This window comes from Bos indicus, chromosome 4, assembly GCF_029378745.1.
Source record: "Bos indicus isolate NIAB-ARS_2022 breed Sahiwal x Tharparkar chromosome 4, NIAB-ARS_B.indTharparkar_mat_pri_1.0, whole genome shotgun sequence".
Lineage (NCBI taxonomy): Eukaryota > Metazoa > Chordata > Mammalia > Artiodactyla > Bovidae > Bos > Bos indicus.
This window is the reverse complement of record NC_091763.1, coordinates 87,144,347-87,170,367: the sequence shown is the minus strand read 5'-3', so window position 1 is coordinate 87,170,367 and position 26,021 is coordinate 87,144,347. Positions and strand designations below refer to the sequence as shown.

General features: G+C 39.8%; 1 protein-coding gene across 12 annotated transcripts in view; it reads left to right on the top strand.

Moving 5' to 3' along the window:
• The window catches only part of CADPS2 (calcium dependent secretion activator 2), a 582,333-nt gene that overhangs the window by 489,490 nt on the left and 66,822 nt on the right, over nucleotides 1-26,021 (top strand). For 7 of the 12 annotated variants that reach the window (XM_070787295.1, XM_070787294.1, XM_070787298.1 and 4 more), the window contains 4 exons: nucleotides 597-753; nucleotides 19,610-19,751; nucleotides 23,682-23,837; nucleotides 25,393-25,540. In XM_070787295.1, coding sequence (XP_070643396.1) covers nucleotides 597-753; nucleotides 19,610-19,751; nucleotides 23,682-23,837; nucleotides 25,393-25,540 — 603 coding nt within the window. Of the gene's footprint in view, nucleotides 1-596; nucleotides 754-19,609; nucleotides 19,752-19,877; nucleotides 19,998-23,681; nucleotides 23,838-25,392; nucleotides 25,541-26,021 lie in introns of all 12 variants that reach the window. The other 5 variants (XM_070787293.1, XM_070787301.1, XM_070787302.1 and 2 more) reach the window with 1 other exon arrangement.

Genomic DNA, 26,021 nt, shown 5'->3' with positions numbered 1-26,021 from the left:
GGCTGGTTGGTGGACCTGCTTCCAGTTTCCATGGACAGGTCACATTATTTTCGAGAACTTCCTAAAAAGTAAATATTCTTTTCATCCATTTAAACAGCAGAGAGTTTTTAGGTCCTATCTAGTGGAACCTAATTTACACTGGAGGGACCGGAAATCCCTCTGTCTGAATGTGTGTTTTAGTTTTAGACTCTTGATTCATAAAAAAGTACTACAAGTAAAATGTAATTCTTTAAATGAGAAATCATTTTATGGATATATATTTAAATAGTAAGCAAATTTTGTATTGATAAACATGAAATCTAATATAGAGTTAAAATATAAAATGACATTTTATTTCTAAAAATACATCAATTTAAAACATTTGAAAAATATGTAAAACAAAAATTCCTTGCATGTCTTAATTCATTCATAACTACTATGAATATGTTGGTGTATTTATTTCAATTATTTTTCTCTATGACTAGAAATATTAAAACATTTGGTATCATATTCTACAATAGTGTCCTACAACTTCACTTTTAGTCACATTTTCACAGTATTTGTGTGTGTTTCTATCAAGTAATCTATATTTACATTATTTCTTTATTTGTTTACAGGCATTTGCCTGGTGGCCTGATTTATTAGCAGAGCATGCAGAGAAATTTTGGGCTTTATTCACAGTAGATATGGATACAGCACTTGAAGCACAACCACAAGACTCCTGGGACAGTTTTCCTCTTTTCCAACTGCTTAATAATTTCCTCAGAAATGACGGTAAGCATTTGCATTTCTTTTAGTGTATTAAATGAGGAAGAGGAGAGAACGTTGTGTGTGTGAGTATGTATTTACAGAGTTCTAGCACTCGCTCAATAAGGATCAACCCGGGTAATACGTTTGCTCATTCCCCAGGTATATCTGGCTGGGGTCCATGGGAGTCCAGCAACACTCTCACATTGTTCCACTGGCCCCCAAAGTTGCTCTTATGCCTACCCTCCTGCCTTCAGGAGTACTGATAACACAGGGACCTTCTCATTCTTGTGAATCAGAAAATCTTCAAAGATCAATATTTCTAAAGTACCAGAGAATGCTAACATCCCTGAAATACATCCTAGAAACTTACTATTCTAGATGTCCTGCCATATCAAGGCTTCTGCTAATCCATAGTGTGCTAATGCTTGTGGAACAGATTCGGTTCTACAGATGATAGTAATGTTGCCCTGTGGTATGGCTTGCTCTATCTCATTTAGAAATTAAGGAGAATATAAAGTTTCTCTACTGAGACATTTTTTTCCAATGCAGTAATAACTTTTATCATGATTCTGGTCCGTGGTCTTCTAGCAGATTGTATAGACACAGGTTTTCATCTGAATTTTTGGCGGCGTTTCTTAGCATAGTTTCCTGTGGACCTTTCCTATGATGATTTTTTAGATGCAGACACAGAGAACAGACTTGTGGACACAGGAGGGCAAGGACAGGGTGGGAGGAATTGAGCGAGTAGCGTTGACGTATATACACCACCAAGTGTAAAATAGACAGCTAGTTGGAAGCCGCTCTATAGCTCAGGGAGCTCAGCTCGATGCTCTGTGATGACCTACAGGGGTAGGTGAGAGGCTCAGCAGGCAGGTAGTATATGTATACATATTATCTGATTCACTTTTCTGTGCAGCAGAAACTAAGGTGATGTTACAAAGCAATTATACTCCATTAGAAAATTTATTTTTTTTTAATTTCCCTTCAACTTAAGTTTGGTTTCTACTGACAGCCTTTGCTTCTACATTTGTAGTGGTCTTGGAGTCACTAATTCCCTATTCTAGGACATTCCTGTCACTTTAAGCCAGGTTGAACTCTGTGTCCTCCTAACCTCTGGTTCTGACTTATTCTGTTAGGTCAGTAGAATGTCCTTCTTTTGTTGCATATGTTCTTTCTCCAGCCATTATTCCCAGTCATTTCAGATCAGATCAGTCGCTCTTTGCAACCTCATGAATCGCAGCACGCCAGGCCTCCCTGTCCATCACCAACTCCCGGAGTTCACTCAGACTCACATCCACTGAGTCGGTGATGCCATCCAGCCATCTCATCCTCTGTCGTCCCCTTCTCCTCCTGCCCCCAATCCCTCCCAGCATCAGAGTCTTTTCCAATGAGTCAACTCTTCGCATGAGGTGGCCAAAGTACTGGAGTTTCAGCTTTAGCATCATTCCTTCCAAAGAAATCCCAGGGCTGATCTCCTTCAGAATGGACTGGTTGGATCTCCTTGCAGTCCAAGGGACTCTCAAGAGTCTTCTCCAACACCACAGTTCAAAAGCATCAATTCTTCGGTGCTCAGCCTTCTTCACAGTCCAACTCTCACATCCATACATGACCACAGGAAAAACCATAGCCTTGACTAGACGGATCTTTGTTGGCAAAGTAATGTCTCTGCTTTTGAATATGCTATCTAGGTTGGTCATAACTTTCCTTCCAAGGAGTAAGCATCTTTTAATATCATGGCTGCAATCACCATCTGTAGTGATTTTGGAGCCCAGAAAAATAAAGTCTGACACTGTTTCCACTGTTTCCCCATCTATTTCCCATGAAGTGGTGGGACCGGATGCCATGATGTTCGTTTTCTGAATGTTGAGCTTTAAGCCAACTTTTTCACTCTCTTCTTTCACTTTCATCAAGAGGCTTTTGAGTTCCTCTTCACTTTCTGCCATAAGGGTGGTGTCATCTGCATATCTGTGGTTATTGATATTTCTCCCGGCAATCTTGATTCCAGCTTGTGCTTCTACCAGTCCAGCATTTCTCATGATGTACTCTGCATAGAAGTTAAATAAACAGGGTGACAATATACAGCCTTGACGAACTCCTTTTCCTATTTGTAACCAGTCTGTTGTTCCATGTCCAGTCCTAACTGTTGCTTCCTGACCTGCATACAGATTTCTCAAGAGGCAGATCAGGGGGTCTGGTATTCCCATCTCTTTCACAATTTTCCACAGTTTATTATGATCCACACAGTCAAAGGCTTTGGCATAGTCAATAAAGCAGAAATAGATGTTTTTCTGGAACTCTCTTGCTTTTTCCATAATCCAGCGGATGTTGGCAATTTGATCTCTGGTTCCTCTGCCTTTTCGAAAACCAGCTTGAACATCAGGAAGTTCACGGTTCACATATTGCTGAAGCCTGGCTTGGAGAATTTTGAGCATTACTTTACTAGCGTGTGAGCTGAGTGCAATTGTGCGGTAGTTTGAGCATTCTTTGGCGTTGCCTTTCTTTGGGATTGGAATGAAAACTGACCTTTTCCAGTCCTGTGGCCACTGCTGAGTTTTCCAAATTTGCTGGCATATTGAGTGCAGCACTTTCACAGCATCATCTTTCAGAATTTGGAATAGCTCAGCTGGAATTCCATCACCTCCACTAGCTTTGTTCGTAGTGATGCTTTCTAAGGCCCACTTGACTTCACATTCCAGGATGTCTGGCTCTAGGTCAGTGATCACACCATTGTGATTATCTGGGTCATGAAGATCTTCTTTGTACAGTTCTTCTGTGTATTCTTGCCATCTCTTCTTAATATCTTCTGCTTCTGTAAGGTCGATACCATTTCTGTCCTTTATCGAGCTCATCTTTGCATGAAATGTTCCTTTGGTATCTCTGATTTTCTTGACGAGATCCCTAGTCTTTCCCATTCTGTTGTTTTCCTCTATTTCTTTGCATTGATAGCTGAAGAAGGCTTTCTTATCTCTTCTTGCTATTCTTTGGAACTCTGCATTCAAATGTTTATATCCTTCCTTTTCTCCTTTGCTTTTCGCTTCTCTTCTTTTCACAGCTATTTGTAAGGCCTCCCCAGACAGCCGTTTTGCTTTTTTGCATTTCTTTTCTATGGGAATGGTCTTGATCCCTGTCTCCTGTACAATGTCACGAAACTCAGTCCATAGTTCATCAGGCACTCTATCAGATCTAGGCCCTTAAATCTATTTCTCACTTCCACTGTATAATCATAAGGGATTTGATTTAGGTCATACCTGAATGGTCTAGTGGTTTTCCCTACTTTCTTCAATTTAAGTCTGAATTTGGCAATAAGGAGTTCATGGTCTGAGCCACAGTCAGCTCCTGGTCTTGTTTTTGCTGACTGTATAGAGCTTCTCCATCTTTGGCTGCAAAGAATATAATCAATCTGATTTCGGTGTTGACCATCTGGTGATGTCCATGTATAGAGTCTTCTCTTGTGTTGTTGGAAGAGGGTGTTTGTTATGACCTGTGCATTTTTTTGGCAAAACTCTATTAGTCTTTGCCCTGCTTCATTCCGTATTCCAAGGCCAAATTTGCCTGTTACTCCAAGTGTTTCTTGACTTCCTACTTTTTGCATTCCAGTGCCCTATAAAGAAAAGGACATCTTTTTTGGGTGTTAGTCCTAAAAGGTCTTGTAGGTCTTCAGAGAACCGTTCAACTTCAGCTTCTTCAGCGTTACTGGTTGGGGCATAGACTTGGATTACTGTGATACTGAATTGTTTGCCTTGGAAACAAACAGAGATCATTCTGTTATTTTTGAGATTGCATCGAAGTACTGCATTTCGGACTCTTTTTTTTGACCATGATGGCTACTCCGTTTCTTCTGGGGGATTCCTACCCACAGTAGTAGATATAATGGTCATCTGAGTTAAATTCACCCATTCCAGTCCATTTCAGTTCGCTGATTCCTAGAATGTCAACATTCACTCTTGCCATCTGCTGTTTGACCACTTCCAATTTGCCTTGATTCATGGTCCTGACATTCCAGGTTCCTATGCAATATTGCTCTTTACAGCATCAGACCTTGCTTCTATCACCAGTCACATCCACAGCTGAGTATTGTTTTTGCTTTGGCTCCATCCCTTCATTCTTTCTGGAGTTATTTCTCCACTAATCTCCAGTAGCATATTGGGCACCTACTGACCTGGGGAGTTTCTCTTTCAGTATCCTATCATTTTGCCTTTTCATACTGTTCATGGGGTTCTCAAGGCAAGAATACTGCAGTGGTTTGCCATTCCCTTCTCCAGTGGACCACATTCTGTCAGACCTCTCCACCATGACCTGCCCGTCTTGGGTTGCCCCACAGGCATGGCTTAGTTTCATTGAGTTAGACAAGGCCGTGGTCCTAGTGTGATTAGATTGACCAGTTTTCTGTGAGTATGGTTTCAGTGTGTTTGCCCTCTGATGCCGTCTTGCAACACCTACCATCTTACTTGGGTTTCTCTTACCTTGGGCGTGGCGTATCTCTTCACGGCTGCTCCAGCAAAGCGCAGCCATTGCTCCTTACCTTGGACGAGGGGTATATCCTCACCTTCCTGACCTTCAATGTGGGATAGGTCCTCTAGGCCCTCCTGCGCCCGCGCAGCCACGGCTCCTTGGACGTGGGGTTGCTCCTCCCCGCCACCACCCTTGGCCTCGGGCTTTAGCATTTTCATGCCCATTACCATTATTATCAGCTTCCTCTCAAAAGACCTCACTCCATTTTTCAGTATTGCTCTGGAGTGTGGTGCTAAGTAGAACACAGTGCCCACAACATGACTTGAGTAACCCAGGCCCCAAGAAGAGCTGCCCATCTTCTGCCTTGTCTTCCTGCAGCCCATGACTGCCCTCTCTTTCCCAGGAGCTTAGTCACACTGGTGATACAGTTCACACTTGCTGTCTTTGAAAACTTCAGATCTTTTTCCTTCTCTCTTTCCAGGATATCACTACTCTCTATTTCTAGGTTTAAACTTAAATCGTTTTTTGGACTTTTATCTTTTTTTTTTAATTATTGATTTTGTTCATCACTCTAGTCCATCATTTCTTACCTTCCTTTGGTTATGCATCCCTTTGAGTCTATGCTAAAACTACAGCTCTTTTATTGGGAAAAAACATCTACATACATATGAAATTGTGTGTAATATTGGACTCCCCATGGACATCTGTATTTTGGATATCAGGGTAAGAACCTTTGTTTTTAGTGCCCAACAGATTCACATCTGTCTCTGCTAGTTGCTACCTGACTTTTGACAATCACTTAACCTTGGTAAACTTTAAGTTCTTTATCTATAAAATAAAGAAATAATAGTACATGCAGTGTCATTGGTGGTGAGGATTAAAGAAGGCAATAGCTCATGTATAATGAATGCTAAACAAATATTTTAATATTAATCAGTTAAAATTTCAATCATGATTCCTTTAGCCATCTTATTCATTCTCTTATCCAATTTAATTTCCAAAAACATCTTATTAATAAGTCAAAGAACTAAGCTACAATTCCTACTTCAGTTTCAGCAACAATGTCTGCTCTTAGGAGTTGCTACACCCAGTTATCCATATGTGAATCATTTATTCTGCAAATTGTCTTCAACCAGTGTTTAAGTTCTAGTTTAGTTCCCTCCTGCCAGCTGCTGCTGCTGCTGCTGCTAAGTCTCTTCAGTCGTGTCCGACTCTGTGTGACCCTGTAGACGGCAGCCCACCAGGCTCCCCCGTCCCTGGGATTCTCCAGCTAGCAGACTTCAAATAACCTTCTTCTTTCCCAGCCTCTTATCATCATTTTTTTCTGCTAAGAAATTACAAGTCAGGTTTAATATTGTCTTATGATAAATATATAGCAATAAACCTGCTGCCAAAAATGATGAATATATTATACATTAAGTCCCTAAATGAAAATAAATAAGTATAGGATTATTTCTAACATTGCTTTTCTCTACTTGTGTGAAAATTCAAGAATCAACCATATTTAAATTTATTAGAGGGTTATTTTAAGATGAAAATACTTATTAATGCTCACAGTAAAGATGATTTAACTTATTCAATATATTGCAATTTATTTATAGAGAAAACAAAATATGTTGTAGATTTCTTAGAAATTTTCTTGGGGAACCTCTGCTATGATGCCAGTAAATTAACATCTTTTAAATTTTATTTTTAGGATCTCTTAAAATGTCCAAAAAAAAAAACACTAAAAGGGAAAAATTGATTTTAAAAGAGAATGTGATTTTTAACCAAATGTTTAATTCAAAAATGTCATATCCCTCTCCTGTTTAAACCATTTATATAATATTGGCTACTATCAAATGCATAACATAGTGTGTTTTGTCATTTTTGTACATGTTACTTAATCACACAGAAGCACTTATTAATGATCTCTTTTGAGTGCTGTCCATTTGGGGGGCAATTTTGCAGTTAGGTTTGATTTTGCAGTGATTAACATATTTTAGAAAGCATCAATTATTTCAGAGAAAAACAGCTCCTCTGTGTAGTCAGGTAAATAGAAAAGTTCCCCTGTGCCATAATTTCCTTTTGGTATTGGGAAAACGATGTGGTCTGGGGAATTGAAATAGAACACAGTAACTTTCAACTCAAACTCACAAGTTACCATCCAAAGCCAAGACCACTTAGTATTAATATCTCACTAGCTGCTAAGACATAAATTTTTTTGCTTGTAGTATAATAATGAAGAATATAATAATAATGAAGATTATTATTAATAATTATGTGTTTGTTTTATTAAATTCCTGAAGTGTTCAGATGGTCGTTTAGTGAATTCAGTTCAAATGTTAAATGTCAACCTAAAGCTGCCCCCAAATTGTCCTTTTGGAAAGCTTATGGAAAAACATAAAATTTCTACCCTTTTACCACTGCGTCCCCAAAGAAAAATTCTTATATCACTGCCATAGCATGACAGTTTTTACCATATTGACCCAATTAGAATTATAGTCCAAATTCTAATTAATTTCAACCTTAACTAGTCAGGGGTAAATAGGAACAGATTGCTCTGAACTGTCCAGTCTTGTTAGGTGAGATAATTTGTTGAATAGCAGTGCTTACTGTTACCCCAGAGAAGGCAATGGCAACCCACTCCAGTACTCTTGCCTGGAAAATCCCATGGACGGAGGAGCCCGGTAGGCTGCAGTCCATGGGGTCGCTAAGAGTCAGACATGACTGAGCGACTTCACTTTCACTTTTCACTTTCATGCATTGGAGAAGGAAATGGCAACTCACTCCAGCGTTCTTGCCTGGAGAATCCCAGGGACGGGGGAGCCTGGTGGGCTGCCATCTATGGGGTCACACAGAGTTGGACACGACTGAAGCAAATTAGCAGCAGCAGCAGCAGCTGTTACCCCACATGTAGCATACCACTAATTATACAGAAATTTTAAATGGTTGTGATTTATTATTAATGATGTCACATACTTATGTCTGCTTTTCCAAAATAAAAATTACTAACATGCCTCTAACAGAGATATTAGTTAGAATTTGTGCTTTATTTGTGCTTAGAAGCCTTCTAGCTGAGTTGTCTTTGTTTTTTAATGAATAGTTTAGCTGTTCGCACTGGATGTTTACCATCTTTATTTTGTGAAAACATCTATGCTTTGATATTTAAAAATAATTGTTTATCTTTAGGGGAGTGGAGAGGATCTTAGGCAAACATCTTCATTTTCCATCTAGGGGGCGAGGTACCTGGGAGTAAGGTACCTCGTCTAGAGCTTGCTTACAGGAAGCCAGTACAGCAGTGAGTTGGAGCCTGACCACTTGGTCTGCAATAACAAATGCAATTCTGGGGACATTAGAAAATAACATAATATTTTTAAAGCTAGTAGATTCTTTAAGCTTTTGAAAGTGAAAGTGTTAGTCACTCAGTCATGGCTGACTCTTTGTGACCCCATGGACTATAGCCCACCAGGTTCCTCTGTCCATGGAGTTCTCCAGGCAAGAATACCAGAGTAGGTTGCCATTTCCTTCTCCAGCGTATCTTCCTGACCCAGGGATCGAACCAGTGTGTTCAGCATCACAGGCACATTCTTTATCATCTGTGCCACCAGAGAAGCCCATTTAAATTTATATTCCTGTCTAATAAAATGTTTATCAGGACTTTGAGTTATAGAGGTAGAAGAAGTAGGTTAGTTAAAGCATGCAGAAAGGACCAGATAAAGTATTATCTTAGCACATACACTATAAAACATCCATGACAAGAATTCCAGGGACTGAACAAATTAGAGGGGAAAGAGATTCAAGATAGCAAATTCGATTGCTGTTTTAAGGAGGGGAAGCAAAGAATTGTGTCTGGGGTAGGTGTGTTTCCTTCCAGTTGTGCATGATTAGGGAAAGTCTTAGACTTGAGAATCCTTAGAGATGCAACGTGATTTTCCTCAAGGGAAGAGTACCAGCTGCACCACAATTTTAGCTACTGTCCCCAATCTCCTGCCCCTCACAGGCTCATCCGCTGGTTCCCAGAGCAGAACTGATGAAGAAAACAAACTTGGGCTCCTTCATTTCTGTCCAAAAAAGGCTGAACTCCCGCTTGCCTCTCCACCCTGCCTCCATCCATCCTGATGCACTCTCCCCAACTAAAGCCTTAATTAGATGGATAATCACTTTAAATGGTATCTAAGGAAACAGTTTTGAAAAAGAGATGTATTAAAATTAGTGAAAATAAATGTTTTCATAATGAAGCAATTAGCATGATAGTTGAATGATCCTGAATGACTGTGAAGCTGGTACAAATAGACTCTACCCTTGTGTGCTATATTCCACAATTGTCCTGTGGATAATAGGTAGGGCTAGTGACTGCTTCTGACAAATGAAAGCCAGATGCAAATAGCACAAATCATTCCTCTCAGGACTACCGAAAGGCAAACCCCTGGAGCTGGTCACCTTTTAATCTGTGGATATGCTAGCAAGTGGCAAATGACCATTCTATTGGGAACTGATTCCCGGGTGAAAAATACCATGGCGCTTCTTCTTTAATTAACAGCCTTTTTCACATTGCTAGCACATTAAAGCCATCCCAAAGAACACCCGTGCTTCTATAATCAGTGTCACAGCATCTCTGCCTAAACGAATAATAAATGTTCAGGTTCTACACTAAGTGAAAACCTATTCTCCAAGACTTTCACCTTCATAAAGATGGGCTCATAAAAATCGAAAAAAGAAAAATTGGAATGTGGTCTCATGAGGATAAAAAGGCTAGTGTTAATAATTAACAAGGAGAGTGAAGTGGAGTCAAATTAGCCATAATAGAGCCCAGAGTGACTGGCAAAGTCACCTCTCATTATCAAAAAACTCATTAAGAAATGAAGAGGTGGAAATCCCGCTGGGTTCTTCTCACACTTCGGCTGTATCAGAGATTATTTTTCAGATTTCTTTCAAATGAAGAACTGTTAGGTCACCATATTGTATATTAGGTTAATCTTCAAGCTTTGAAATATGGAGGGCTGGCACGTGCATGTCATTCTTCCTTCAGTGCTTAAATAAGCTGTATGTCTGAAATTCACAAATTAGTGTTTACAGATAGATCTGTACATGCATCTACTAGGAACAGTTGAGTGTAACTTCTAGATTATAGCAGGGCTGTGTGCCCACTTAGATTTATAACGCTCTTACAAACGATGAAATGACCACTAAGATGCGAAAATGACTCCGATCCCAAAGTTGATTAAATTCAAAATTATGTGTCACAACTTGTTTTACCCACCAGTATAGTAAAAGGAGGGTAAATGCAATGACTTACTAGTTTTGTTTATATAGAATTCTTCTCTAGAATCTTTACTCCATGTAGACATTAAATTTTAATCTATTTGTGTATTTTCTTAGAAGTTAGTGTTACTGCCATATTCAATTGTTTCCATTACCAGGACGGTATTGAGGGACATAACCCCAAAGATCAGAGGGCTGCGTGTAACTGGAGTAAAATTCCAGACTTTCCCATTTGGCTTTAATACTAATCTCATGAAAGGCAGCATGAGAATTGCTAGACAACAAGACTTTCTGTTTATTTTTGCCTTAAGCCTTGCTGAATGTTCCCAGGTAGCTCTGTAGTAAAGAATCTGCCTGCCAATCAGGAGGCACCAGTTCAATCCCTGGGTCAGGACGATCCCCTGAAGAAGGAGATGGCAACCCACTCCAGTATTCTTTCCTGGAAAATCCCTTGGATTTTGGAAAATGGAGGAGCCTGGCAGGCTACAGTCCATGGGGTCCCAAAAGAGTTGGACATGACTGAGGACTAAAATAGAAGTTGCTGAATGATTATATTAGTTTGTTTTTCCCTGAGTTAATTCTATAAGAAACAGGATCTGAATGCCTACAATTTACCAACTCTCAGTCACCAAGATCAGATCAGATCAGATCAGTCGCTCAGTCCTGTCTGACTCTTTTCGACCCCATGAATCGCAGCACGCCAGGCCTCCCTGTCCATCACCAACTCCCAGAGTTCACTCAGACTCACATCCATCGAGTCAGTGATGCCATCCAGCCATCTCATCCTCTGTCGTCCCCTTCTCCTCTTGCCCCCAATCCCTCCCAGCATCAGTCTTTTCCAATGAGTCAACTCTTTGCATGAGGTGGCCAAAGTACTGGAGTTCCAGCTTTAGCATCATTCCTTCCAAAGAAATTCCAGGGCTGATCTCCTTTAGAATGGACTAGTTGGATCTCCTTGCAGTCCAAGGGACTCTCAAGAGTCTTCTCCAACACCACAGTTCAAAAGTATCAATTCTTCGGTGCTCAGCCTTCTTCACAGTCCAACTCTCACATCCATACATGACTGGTACATAAATAAAAAACAATTCCTGCCCTTGAAAAGGTTATAATCTAATGGAGATGGGCATATACTACTATACCCATCCATGGGCGCTATTATGGGCACTACTAAGTATAAAGCAACAGATTATAAAGCTGCAATTCAATAATATGTACTACGTGCTCTGACATTTTTAATTATAGTTTTAAACTTGGATTTGTTGGATTTGTTGCCCCCCAAATTATAAACATCATAACATCAGTGCTCTTGCTCCTTCTAACCTCCTATCTTTAGGGGGAGAGAGACTTTTTAACAAGTGCCCTGGGCTACTCTGGTGGTCTAATGGCTAAGACTCTGCACTCCTAATGCAGAGGACCCAGGTTCCATCCCTGGTCAGGGAACTAGATCCCATGTGCTGTAACTAAAAGATACTGCCTGCTACGACTAAGACCTGGAGCAGCCAAATAGACAAATAAATTTTTTTGAAACTGCACTGAGAGGAAAGGGAGGGTTGGGTGTGGTTTTAGGAGGTTCTCATTCCTATATTGGAATTGGTATAAATTAAATATTACCAAACTATATGAAATTGCTGATCATGTTTTTAATTAATGGAGAATGAAACCTGAAGAGTTTTCTATTTTACTTAAACTTGAGTGGGATGCTCTCAGAGTTTCCTTTAGGGGTTGGATTTTTATTGATACTTGTTCAGTAAACACATATTTACTGAGTGGCTACTTAATGTCCCAGACTCTTGGTTGGGTACTGTTCCTATGTCTGAGTGGGGAGTACGTTGGGTTTGCTTTTGTGTGTGTGTGTGTGTTCTTTTTACATAATGCTGTTTTAGGCTACAGCCCTCCTGGCGTTTCTCCTGAACTTCATATTCATACTTCCTGTGATGGGGATCCCATTATATGCATCTGTCAACAGAAGAAAGTGAAAGTTGCTAGGCTGAGTCCGACTCTTTGCGACCCCATGGAATTCCATGGACTCCATGGAATTCTCCAGGCCAGCATACTGGAGTGGGTAGCCTTTCCCCTCTCCCTAAAGGAGATACATGAACCCTAAACACAATACACAAACTCTTTTATCTGCATATTCTTAATTTTTCCAGTGATTATTGTCTTAGTAATTGTTACTAAATGGATCAAGTTTAAATTCTCTGTTGAAATCTGACTGTTAAAAGCCTATGACGAGTACTTTTGTAAATGTAAGACTCTTTGGGGTATGTAAATAATCAACACTAATTTATTATTGGAATTAATTAATTAATGCTCAAAATAATTGGGCACATCTGCACCCCAGTTTACCTTTTATTTAAGCCTTTTACTTTTTTTTTGCCATTTCTAATTGTACTGTTGGGCTTGATGTCATTGATGCTCCCTATTTTCGACAAGGTGGTATTTGGAAAACATGGAATCTTTTGGAAAAAAATACTTTTATCAACAAAGTAGATGCTGGTCTTCCACTTACGTTCTCATAACCACTATGTGAGAATCCTTCTGAGCAGTTCTTTCTACTTCCACACCTCTGGTATAAGGTCATGACATTCTTGAATGATGCTGTGTTGAGAACCTGCCTCTTCCAATGAGCTGTTGCAGTGGAAGCCTTGTAAAGGCTTGATTTGGACAGGTGGCAGTCCCAAATCCTAACCCATCCTCATTACACCATATGGGGAAGATAGACACACTCATTCTGATGCCTGGGGCTATGTATTAAGAGGGCTTTTGACAGTGTCTGATAGGAGTGGGATGCAAACTGGCATATGGGCAATTGAGAAAAGGAGCATACATTTACATACACAAGTATAGTGTCGTCTGTATCCAGGGAGTCTTGCTTTTTGAAACCGAGTCCTCTCTCTCTCTTTACCTTTCTATGTGTATTTTCTCTTCATTTCTTCTCATTTTTCCTCTTCCTTTCTCTCCTCTGTCCCATCTCTCCCTTCATCCTTCCTTGCCTTTTACTAAAGAAGTAGTACTACCAGTTGCCAATTTTCTAAAACTTTGGGACTTGTGTTTATAATTTGATATTTTTAATGAAAAAGGAAAGCTCTGCTAAAATGTGAGCAAACTTTTGGCCAGAATTCAACACTTGTGACTGTACTTAGGAAATAAGGGAAATAAATCTCCATTTTCTCCTAATTCTGCAGGATGTAATAGTCTGCTGTCAAGTCATAACTGAACAGAAGAAATACTCCCTTTGGTACATTCACTAAAATAAGAGACATAGAATTCCCTGGAGGTCCAGTGATTAGGATTCCAGGCTTCCATTGCTGGGACCCCAGATTTGGTCACTGGTCAGGCAATTAAGATCCCACAAGCATGCCCAAAGGAATAATAATAATGAAATAAGAGACACAAAATTGACATTTATATCCAGTAGAGGAGCTTGCCCAGGTGGTTTAGTGGTAAAGAATCCACCTGCCAAGCAGGAGGCACATGTTCGATTCCTGAGTCAGGAATATCCCCTGGAGAAGGAAATGGCAACCCACTCCAGTATTCTTGCCTGGAGAATCCTATGGACAGAGGAGCCTGGTGAGCTACAGTTCATGAAGTCACTTCAGTCACATCCTACTCTTTGTGACCGTGTGGACTGTCGCCCGCCAAGCTCCTCTGTTCATGAGATTCTCCAGGTAAGGATACTGGAGTGGGTTGCCATGCCCTCCTAGAGGATCTTCCCAACCCAGGGGTCAAACCTGTGTCTCCTCTGGCTGCCGTATTGCCCATGAATTCTTTACTACTGAGCCACCAGCGGAAGCCCAGGCTACAGTCTATGGGGTCACAAAGAGTTAAACACAACTTAGTGACTAAACAACAATGAATATCCAGTAGAATCCTTAGCAGTCTAATATTGAACATACTGGTCTAAAAATAGGATTTCTTATAAAAGTATTTAGTACTGTATATTTTATATAAAATATGAAAAGATACACAGGCCTTGATACATTCTTATACAGAATAATAATGTAGTAACTATATAGTAATCTTTAGAGTATTCAAGTCATTCATTCAACAAAGATTTGAACACTTGCTCTGAGACAGGGATTTTGTTGAGTACTAAGAGTACAGACACGGTCCCTTCTTCATGGACCTTGCACCCTTATAGGAAGAAAGAGATAACGTCATCAAGTACAGAAGTATAGCATGGACCACAGTAGAAGCCTGTGCAGGGTGAAGAATAAACAGAGGAAACCAGTAATTTGGCAAAAGGACAACAGAATGAAGCATTTCAAGAGAGACTTAGACTGGAAAGTGTCTACTTAAACTAAACCATCAGAATCATTATGGCTGGACCACAGGAAGTAAAGGGAGTCAGGTAACCAAAATGAGCCGGAGAGGTCATATTAAGATACCTCATAGATGGCTTTCATTTCATGCTAAGGCTTTTGAAGTTTGTCTTGAGGATCCATTTAAAAATTATAATCTTTAAGAGATACATTCTTTGTTTCATATTTTAGCACACTCCTCTGCTTGAGATTTTAAGAAGATGAATGGGCAGAAGGAAAATTAGGTGCCTAAGACCAGTTAGAAAATTATTGCATTAGCCAAGACGGGAGATGAGAGGGTTGGACCTAGGACAACAGCAGTGTTGATGAACAGAAGGAAGAGATGTGCTAGAAAGATAGTAAGGATATAAAATATGCAGGTTCTCACTCCTAATTGGACGTTGGAACTGAAGGAAAGCCCTCTGGTACAACTTCCAGGTTGCCAGTATATTGATCAGGTGGATGATCTGTTTTTATTCCTGGGTTCAAAATAAGAGAAGAGAAACAGGCTTGTTTAACAAGATAATGAATCCAGTGCTTATCAAGTATATCAAAAAAAAAAAAAAGAGAGAGCTCTTACTAGAAATAATCTGAGTCAACTGCTACTTAATCTTAGAATCATTATAACATGTAATAACATAATAATCGTGTGTGATTCTCCTTATGTGCTTCTTTTTAACAAACTAAGCATGACTTAATAGCCAACATATCTAATCTCTAAATGTACAATAAAGTAGCATTTGAATTAATGAGGTAAAGTGCTCATTTGTAGATGTGAAATTTGTTTCATAAGAGAGCGCTCTTGCCAGAAATACATTTGAGACAACTGCTACTTAATCTTAGAATCATTGTAACATTTAATAGTAACTGAGCATGATTTTCCTTATGTGCGTTTTCATCTTAACAAACTAAGTATGGCTGAATAGCCAACTTACCTAATCTCTAAATGTGTAGTAAAGTAGCATTTGAACTGATGAGGTAGACTGCTCATTTGCAGGGGAAATGATTTGTTAACATTAGTCAGTATTTTGGCTTTGGTATAGTTCAAAATAATGATGCTATTTAATAGTACCTATCAGGATGCAACTGCTGAAGAAGCAATCGGCTACCCACTCCAATATTCTTGGGCCTTCCTTGTGTCTCAGCTGCTAAAGAATCCACCTGCAATGTGGGAGACCTGGGTTAGATCCCTGGCTTGGGAAGATCCCCTGGAGAAGGGAAAGGCTGCCCACTCCAATATTCTGACCTAGAGAATTCCATAGACTGTATAGTCCATGGAGTGGGAAAGAGTCGGACATGACTGAGCGGCTTTCACTTTCATCAAGATGCAAAGCCTAAGGTTCTTTATACTTTTTATTCAGAGGCCATATAAATGAAGGTTTAGGCACACAGTCTATCTGTACAGCCATGTAAAATTGTCCATGAAATTGTCCTTTCAATGTGTATTATAAGCACACTGAATATTTTCACAGTGTTAGTTCACTTTTATTTATTGAAATATAGTGGATATAAAATCTTATATATTACAGATGTACAGGGCTTCCCAGGTGGTGCTAGCGGTAAAGAATGCGCTGCCAGTGCAGGAGACACAAGACACACAGGTTTGATCCCTGGGTCAGGAAGATCCCCTGGAGTAGAAAATGGCAACCCACTCCAGTATTCTTGCTTGGAAAAAATTCCATGGACAGAGGAGCCTGGCAGGCTGTGGTCCATGGGGTCACAGAGTCAGACATGACTGAGTGACTGAACCTGCACACACATACATAGGTGTACCATGCAGTGATTAACAATTTTTAAATGTTACACTCCATTTATCTTTACTGTGAAACGTGGGCTATATTTCCTGTGTTTTGCAAGGTATCACTGGAGCATACTCTTTTATTTTCTATTGGAGGGTAATTGTTTTACAATGTTGTGTTGTTTTCTACCGTACAACAGCAAGAAACAGCCATAAGTGTACACATGTCCTTTCCCTCCTAAGCCTCCCTGCCAACCCCCCATCCTACCCCTGTAGGTCATCACAGAGCTCCCCTTGCTAAACAACAGCTCCTGCTAGCTGTGTGTTTTATACACTGAAATGTGTATGTATAAATGTGTATGTATGCCGCGCTCTCTCAGTTCATCCCGCCCTCCTCTTCCCACACTGTGTCCACAAGTCTGTTCTCTGCGTCAGTGTCTCTGTTCCCCTGGAGCTTATTTTATACCTGGTTGTTTATACCTCTTCCCTGGAGTAGGACATGGCACCCCACTCCAGTATTCTTGCCTGGAGAATCCCACGGACAGAGGAGCCTGGTGGGCTGCAGTCCATGGGGTCGCAAAGAATCGGACACGACTGAAGCGACTTAGCATGCACACGCCTCTTAGTCCTCTTCCCCTTCCTACTGGTAACTACTATTTTGTCCTCTATATCTGTGAGTCTGTGTATTTTTTATCTACTAGATAAGTACATTTTTAAGATTCCACATGTAATAATATTATATTCTATTTGTCTTTCTCTGTCTGACTTATTTCACTTAGCATCAGTTCAGTTCAGTTCACTCTCCGCTTTTTAGGCTCAGTTAAAATACCATCTCTTAAGAAATACCTTTGCTAACCAAAGAGTATTTTTTTAAATGAATACATTTTCACTTTGAAGATTATTTAAAGTAATCACAACTGAGTTTAGGATGTCCCCTTGAGAAATATGTACTATCATCTAAAAAATGACAAATTCTTTGTTGACAGTTGCTTAGCATTACTTTCCTACAGAATGTATTTTCCTACAGAATTTCTCTTCATTCATGGTGTAACTTGGGCACACACTGTGTTAGTTCCAGTTACCACAACAGAATACCTCACACTGGGTGGCTTATAAGTCACAGAAATTTCTTCCTTACAGTTCTGGAGGCTGGGAAGGCTCACATCAAAGCACCAGCAGATTCAGTGTCTAGGGAGGGCTAGATTTCCTGGCTCACCACCAACCATCTTCTCACTGTAACTTTACACGGTGAAAGGGTCGAGGGATTGTCTCTAGGGTCTCTAAGAAGGGCCCTGATCCTATTGTTGAGGGCTCTGCCCTCAACCTAATCACTTCCCAAAGACCCCGTCTCCCAATACCATCATATTAATGTGCTTACTGTCCTCAGTCACTCAGTTCTGTCCAACTCTTTGCAACCCCAAGGATTGTAGCCCACTGCGCTGCTCTGTCCATGGGATTTTCCAGGCAAGACTACTGGAGTGGGTTGCCATCTCCTTCTCCAGGGGATTTGCCAGACCCAGGGATTGAACCTGTGTTCTGTGTCTCCTGCTTTGTGGGTGGATATTTTACATGCTGAGCCATTGGGGAATGGGAGTTAGGATTTCAACATACGAATTTTGGACATGGACATTCCATCCACAGCACTGACTATTCTAAAACAGTTATGACCTGTGCGTAGAAAGCAGCCATCTCTTAGTGGAGGTAAAGTGCATCTTGTCCAGCAGTCCTGTCCTAGTAGTATTGATTCTTAGACTCCTGCAATGGCATTAGGTAGGATGTTTATTCTATTACTTCATCACAATTCACTAAAGACTAATGGACAACTAAAAAATGCATGGGATATGCTGACTCTCTTTACTTACACACATGGAGAAGTGAGTGATTAAGAAAAATTTCACAAATAACTAAAAAGTTCATAAAGTGGAATAGACATTCCCAAGGCCACAGTCACCCTCCTGGTGAGTTAAACTAGTATATCTCTTAGAAGCAAGCAGACTTAATTGAATAGGTTTAGTTCTGTGATTGGAGAAGGCGATGGCACCCCACTCCAATACACTTGCCTGGAAAATCCCATGGACGGAGGAGCCTTGTAGGCTGCAGTCCATGGGGTCGTGAAGAGTCGGACACGACTGAGCGACTTCACTTTCACTTTTCACTTTCATGCATTGGAGAAGGAAATGGCAACCCACTCCAGTGTTCTTGCCTGGAGAATCCCAGGGACAGGGGAGCCTGGTGGGCTGCCATCTATGGGGTCGCACAGAGTCCGACACGACTAAAGTGACTTAGCAGCAGCAGCAGTTCTGTGATACACAGCATACCACAGGGATTATGTATACATGCTAAATCTTTTCAGTTGTGTCTGACTCCTGCCACCTCGTAGACTCTCGCCCGCCAGACTCTTCTGTCCATGGGACTCTCCAGGCAAGAATGTGTATTAGTCGCTCAGTCGTGTCTGACTTTGCGACCCCATGGACTGTAGCCCACCAGGCTCCTCAATCCATGGAATTCCCCAGGCAAGAATACTGGAGTGTGTTGCCATTTCCTTCTCCAGGGGATCTTCCTGACTAAGGGATCAAACCTAGGTCTCCTGCATTTCAGGCAGATTCTTTACCATCTGAGCTACAGGGACTTTCCAAGTATTCCCAGGCAAGAATACTGAAGTGGATTGCCATGCCCTCCTGGATCTTCCTGACTCAGGGATCTAATCCCCATCTCTTATGTTTCTTGGATTGGCAGGCGGGTTCTTTACCACTAGAGCCACCTGGGAAGCCCATGAGAATTAGAACGCTGGTTAATTGCCGTATTTACATGTGTTAAGATGTTTAGGGCACTCCACAGTTCGTTTGACTCTCCAACAAGTGGCCAAATGCCTCGTGAGCTAATCCTTTTAGAAAATAAAACCATGCCACCTGCCAGGAAGATTTTATAGAGATACATTTATGGTTTTTACAGCCATATGGAGATGGTGACTATACTTCTTGGTTAGTTTTCATTGCATGATATCCCGTATGAGGAACAAAGCCCGTTATTCTCTGTATTTTATTGGTTCTGTGTGATACTCTTTCCAGAAAAGTTTTTCATCCGTATTTTCCAGATGCCTGCTATAAGCCCTCTGACAAACTCTGTTTCTGCTTGACTATTTCAGCACTTTTATGTAATGGAAAATTTCATAAACACTTGCAAGAAATCTTTGTGCCGTTGGTTGTCCGCTACGTGGATCTCATGGAGTCCTCCATCGCTCAGTCAATTCACAGAGGTTTTGAGCAAGAGACATGGCAGCCTGTCAAGTAGGTATCTTGCAATAGTGTCCACAGAGCCCCTGTCTCTTCTGTCCTGCCCTTATGACTTTCCACATGGCCATCTGTAGTTATTGCTCATGGTGGTCCCTTCCCACGTTGTCTGTTTCTTTACAGGAATATCGCCAACAGTCTTCCCAATGTAGCTCTTCCAAAACTTCCAAGTCTGCCTCTTAACCTTCCACAGATTCCTAGCTTTTCTACTCCTTCGTGGATGGCTTCTTTATATGAGTCCACGTGTGTATCCCTCACTTCTTTCCTGGTGGTGTGTTAGCTGGTGCATGGCCTGGGCTGTGTTCTGTGCAAATGTGTTTAGATTGCATGGCATTTATCTTCATTGGTTGAGGAATACTGTGTTTTGGTTTTATTTGTTTGAGTTTTTGAAGCTATTGAGCTAAGCTTAGCATATCGATGATACATAATATAGATTTTCTTTTTAAAAAAAAAAGTACTCCCAGCTTTGATGTTCATATGTGATCTGTGGGGCAGGGTCATTTTGCGCCCTAGGTTGTGCCTCTAGTGTAAGTGGTATAACCGGAGTGTTCCATATTCAGGCAAGCAGTGTGGTTAGCGCTGTGTATGTCCAGGATCCTTTGTTGCCTCCAGTTGTGTGATTTATCTTGTCTATGTAGAAAAACCTTTGTAAGAACAGTTTTAAGAACACAATCTTTTCCTGCTTTTATGTTAGTCTCACCTTTAAAGAAACAATCATGCAGGTTGCAGATAAGGGTTTGTCCCTTGTTTCTCAGCACCAGCGAGTCTTCTTTTGTCCTTTCATGTACCATTTGTTGCATCTTGTTATTTTTAAATAATCTTTATATCATTACAAGCCATATTTATTAACTCCAGATTGTCACCAGCCTCCCTATTGCAGATTTGGTAAATGAGAGTCATTAAAGTGAAAAGGACGTGGGCTTTGAAATCGATCAGCCTTACTTTTAGATCCTTATGCATCATTAGCTTAGCTTATTCATCATTAAGTCTTCATTAACCTCAGTTTCCTCAACTCTAAAATGGTTATGACATCTAATTTAAAGATGTTTTGGGAGGATTAAAAAAAAAAAACACTGTGAAAAGAGCCTGGCACAGCCTAGGGTCTCCATAAATGATAACTACTATATAACTACAATCTACGTTATGATTGTTATTAGCATAATTATTATTACATTATCACCAATCATCATTATTACCCATAACTGAATGGTTTCCAAAAGTTTGAGCCTCACAGAAGTGAAATGAACTCAGTAATACCCCATGCTTTGCACAAGATCTCACATGAAGTCAGCTAGAAAAAATAATAATTCAAAGAAGAAAATTAGCTACCATTAAGTGAGATAGAAGGCCAAATTCTTTACCTTGGTTAAGCCTTGTGACAACCCTGTGAGGTAAATATCACTTTCCCCAACAGGAAACTAAGTCACCAAGAAGTTAAAAGGCAGAACTCACAGTCAGCAAATGACAGGCTTTGAACCCACATGTGTATAAATCATCTTCATAGATGCTCCTCTAAATCTCTCCCTGTCTATAGAATTCTGGCTTTTTTAGCTCTAGGAGTGAATGCCAGTAAGGTAAGTTACTGCTGGCATTTTCAGGAAATTATCTCACACTCCATTTTTCACATTTGGATTCTTTAACCTGCGATTAATACTTTTAGGGATAGGTTACTAATCAGAAGTTATTTTAAAATGAAAAAGTTATGAATAAATTGCAGGTTATACATGCCAGCTTGAGAGAAAACCTATTTACATTTTTCATCTATTTAATTGTAACAAACACTTGTTACCTTAATTACATTTCCAATTGAGCATATGTATCATTTAGAATCATTCTGTAACAGGATCAAAGAACAAAAAACATATATCCATATTCTCTATAAAGGTTTGTTTGTCACATATAATGAGAAAGTCAATTTTTATTAGAATTATACCTTTACTATTTGGGGTTTTATCTTAATGGTGGGTTTTGTTGCTGTTGTTTTGTTGAAAAATTATAAGAAATAAATTTGCTTCTTTGCCAATTACATCCAATTACTCTTAAAACATAGTTCTTCTAATCTACCAAACTGCACACTGTAAGTGTATCAGAGGATTTTGCTTCATGATCTTTTTCACTTATTTTTATTATATAAGTGGCAAAATGAATTAAATATAGTGTTTTCTCAAACTTTTTTATAGCAGTGTCAGTCTGGTTCTCTGGTTCTTTTGTTTAATGATACTTTTGGGGCACTGAATATTAAGGTTTGGAGACAGTAAGTGAACAAAGTGCTGTGAGTAATGTTCACTGCTTTGCTGTGATTGCTCCCTTGAGAATTTAACTCTGAGGACATCTTGGCTAGACGAGGAGATCATGAGGAATTACTGGCAGAATGGGAGGACGAGAGCAGAGTAGATTGGTGATGGAGCTGAGATGCTGAGGCTGTGGGGGAGCAAGGGCATAGAAATAAGCCTTTAATTAGCCAGAGCAGGAGGTGATTGTTTTTAAGCTGACTAATTAAGATATGTTTAGCTAAACAATGTGGTTATTTAAAAGAATTTTTCTTTATAAAAATTTTCCACTGTGCCTTTGTGATAAATTAGTTTATCTTAAAATTTTTCTTTTACACACCTGAAATATAAATTTCAGGTTAGTATATGTTAAATGTTGGAAAGCTAAGCAGAAATGAATCATACAGCAGTTTTTGTTTCTTTTTCTATTGTTCTCTTTTATAATTAAGTTGCAGTATACATAGGACTGTTATTTTCAAATCATCTCTTTTCCTCTTAGGCTGTATACTAGGTTAATGGGAAAGTAAATAATACTATCATTGGCCCAAATATTATATACTCTGACACAAATTACCTCCTTGCATGGTGTGAAAACATGGTCCCTAGAGTAACCTTTGGAGAAGGCAATGGCACCCCACTCCAGTGCTCTTGCCTGGAAAATCCCATGGATGGAGGAGCCTGGTGGGCTGCAGTCCATGGGGTCGCTAAGAGTTGGACACGACTGAGCAACTTCACTTTCACTTTTCACTTTCATGCATTGGAGAAGGAAATGGCAACCCACTCCAGTGTTCTTGCCTGGAGAATCCCAGGGAAGGGGGAGCCTGGTGGGCTGCTGTCTATGGGGTCGCATAGAGTCGGACACGACTAAGGCGACTTAGCAGCAGCAGCAGCAGAGTAACCTTTACCATAGTGGTGAAGGCATAGCAGACCTTGGCTTCTTGGTTAGATAGATGGAAGGACCTGAAATATATGATGTTGCTCCAACTTGAGAGCACCTTGCATATCTTTTCTCTGTTAGACCATACCTTGTAGTAAGTAAGGTTTAATTATGAGCGAGAAAAGGCCCAAAGCATTTCAAAATAGAGGCAAGATTTGCTTCCCTACCCACTTTATTATTTCCTTCCTGGTACCTGTTTCACCTTTACCTGTAACTGAGAAATTTAAAACCCTGAAGGCAACATACATGAAGACAAACAGAAGCCATCATGATGACAGAAGCATACGTGCATGAGTTGAGTAAAGCTCATAGTTGCCATCATATGGATATTCTTGCATAAAACATACTTCTTTGAATTTCTAGGAGAAAGTATGTATTTTATGTTTATCCTAGAGGTTGGTAAAGAACATTTGTCTGTTCCTATATATATAATTTTATTTTTTTCTTTAGTAAAGATCATTACCTATTATTTGACCCCTTTGTATGAAACTTTACTGCTGTATTTCTATTTTGTTCTCCTTGCCTTGCCTCATGCATTAAGAAGAAGTAAAAAGGGAAAATTAGGAGGCTGAGCAAAGAAAATATTGATCATTAGAAGTTTTATGTAGCATTTTTTCACTGACAACAATTGATACAGAAAAAAAAATAATAATAATGTATGGGTGATCCATGTAGATAATAGTGGAAGTTCACAATGTTCCTTCTTCCTTTTTCTTCTAGCAATGGCTCAGCAACATCAGAAGACCTTTTTTGGAAACTTGATGCACTGCAAATGTTTGTCTTTGATCTTCACTGGCCAGAACAAGAATTTGCCCATCACTTAGAGCAAAGACTTAAACTAATGGCCAGTGACATGATAGAAGCCTGTGTCAAAAGGTAGATATATATTTTCAAGTTGCTGCTTACTCTGCCAAGCACCCAAAATACCACATTTCACCAAGCACCTTTTACATAGCTATCACAAGAAAGGTTTCAATATGTATAGCTTTTCCAAAATTTAAAGGACGTTACGTACTTCGACCTAAACTCTGAGGATGAATGTGCTTGGTGCAATTGGCCCACTACTTTTTTTCAGGTCTCCTAACATTGCCCGTGGGGCTTCCCAGGTGGCGCTGGTGGTAAAGAACCCACCTGCTAATGCAGGAGACATCAGAGAAGCGGGTTCCATCCCTGGGTTGGGAAGATCCCCTGGAGGAGGGCATGCAACTCACTCCAGTATTCTTGCCTGGAAAATCCCATGAACAGAGGAACCTGGTGGGCTACAGTCCATGGAGTCACAAGGAGTTGGACACAACTTAGTGACTAAACAATAAATCATTGCTCTCAGCCATAGTACCCATACCCGTATTAATCCTTTCTATTGTGCTTATTGTTATCTCTGGGAATGCTGTACTTTAAATCCCCAAGGCAGTGCATCCTGAGACACATGGAAGAGATCTGTTAAGTACTTTATGAATTATGTACCGTGTTCACGTGCTGTGAAATGGCGTGGCAAACTTCAATGATGATCATTGCCATCAATTGTTCTGTTTTCTGGTATTCTCTATCCACATCAGATGAGTTCCAAGTGTCCACTTACATTCTTCAGAACTTAACCAGAAATAAGTTATGAAGCTTTGAATTCTTCCACATGCGCTTTCATTGTATTTAATATTTTTACAAAATCAGCATTTCATCCTAATTAGCATGATTTTCCCCATTGCCTTTGTTCATGAGATATACAAGAGCAATGCAGGCAGCATATTGAAATAACAAATTCTGGTTGGAGCAACTGGATAATACTGAAATCTTCAAAGCAAGGAAAATTCTCTCTTTAAAATAATGTTTAATGGCTTTGTAAAGCAAAGCCATGAATTAGATTATTTAATGTTTAAAAAATATCAGGTTTGGCATCTGTGATTCTATTGTATCAAATCTATGAATATTCTTTGGACATTTTAGCAAAACCATTTCCAAATCATCTATTATGCAGTTTCTTTAAAAAAAAAAACAAAAACAAAAAACCTAAATGCAACTTCAGGTGTTTGAAAGAGAAACTAAGTGACATAAAAGAATTATATATTCTGTGTTGCACATTAATTATGTGTTTTAGTGTTTCCCAAACATGTCCTTAATTTGGTAAACCCTCACACAGAGGATTTGTTCTGCTTTAATACACTACTTGGATACTCACGCAGACATCTAGTGTGTACTTTGAATGGAAAAACTTCACGGTTTCACTTACCTGTCTGAGTGAGTATCCAAGTAGTATCACAGTCTGATCTTTCATACATGACACCTAAAAAGAAGAGCATCCCACCTCCCAGCTCCCAGGCAGCCACACTCCGTATTTGCCTGTTTTAAATTAGCATCTTGTAGTATTGATTTCACTTTTACAGATCAGGGGGGACATGTCAGATTTCTTACTCTGAATTCATGTTTTAATGAATAGAACAAGAACCGCATTCGAACTCAAGCTGCAAAAGGCAAGCAAAACCACTGACTTGCGCATCCCAGCTTCTATGTGTACGATGTTTAATGTGCTAGTTGATGCCAAAAAGCAAAGCACTAAGCTCTGTGCCCTGGATGGAGGACAGGAGGTAAGTGGATTGAATGTTGCATGTGGTAATGTAGGGTGCCCTTGCAGAGAGGGACATGCTGTTTCCAGAAGTTTCTTACTTGACTAGATGAAATAGACCTAATTCCCCATACAAGTGTTTGATCTTTCCTGTATTATAATAATGGAATGCCCATTTATCCTTTGCTCTTATCAGTTTCTTCTTTTTAATACAAAGACTGCCCCAAATTTTACAAGTGGCCATTGAATTTCAGATATACCTTTTAATGGCTTAGGTATTGTGTATTTACATAAACCTTGCTTTTCACAAGCAAATGAGAAAGCTAGAAAGCTACTTGCTTTGTTTATACAAATATAGAGTATCCAGTTTGCATCCAAAAAACAAGCCACAGAAAATAGCCCATGAAATATTTTATTTACACAAAAGTTTCCTTTTTAAAAAAAAAGATCAAATAGAAATATACTGGAAAATTGGTCTTTGCTTTTTTTCAACGAATACCCCA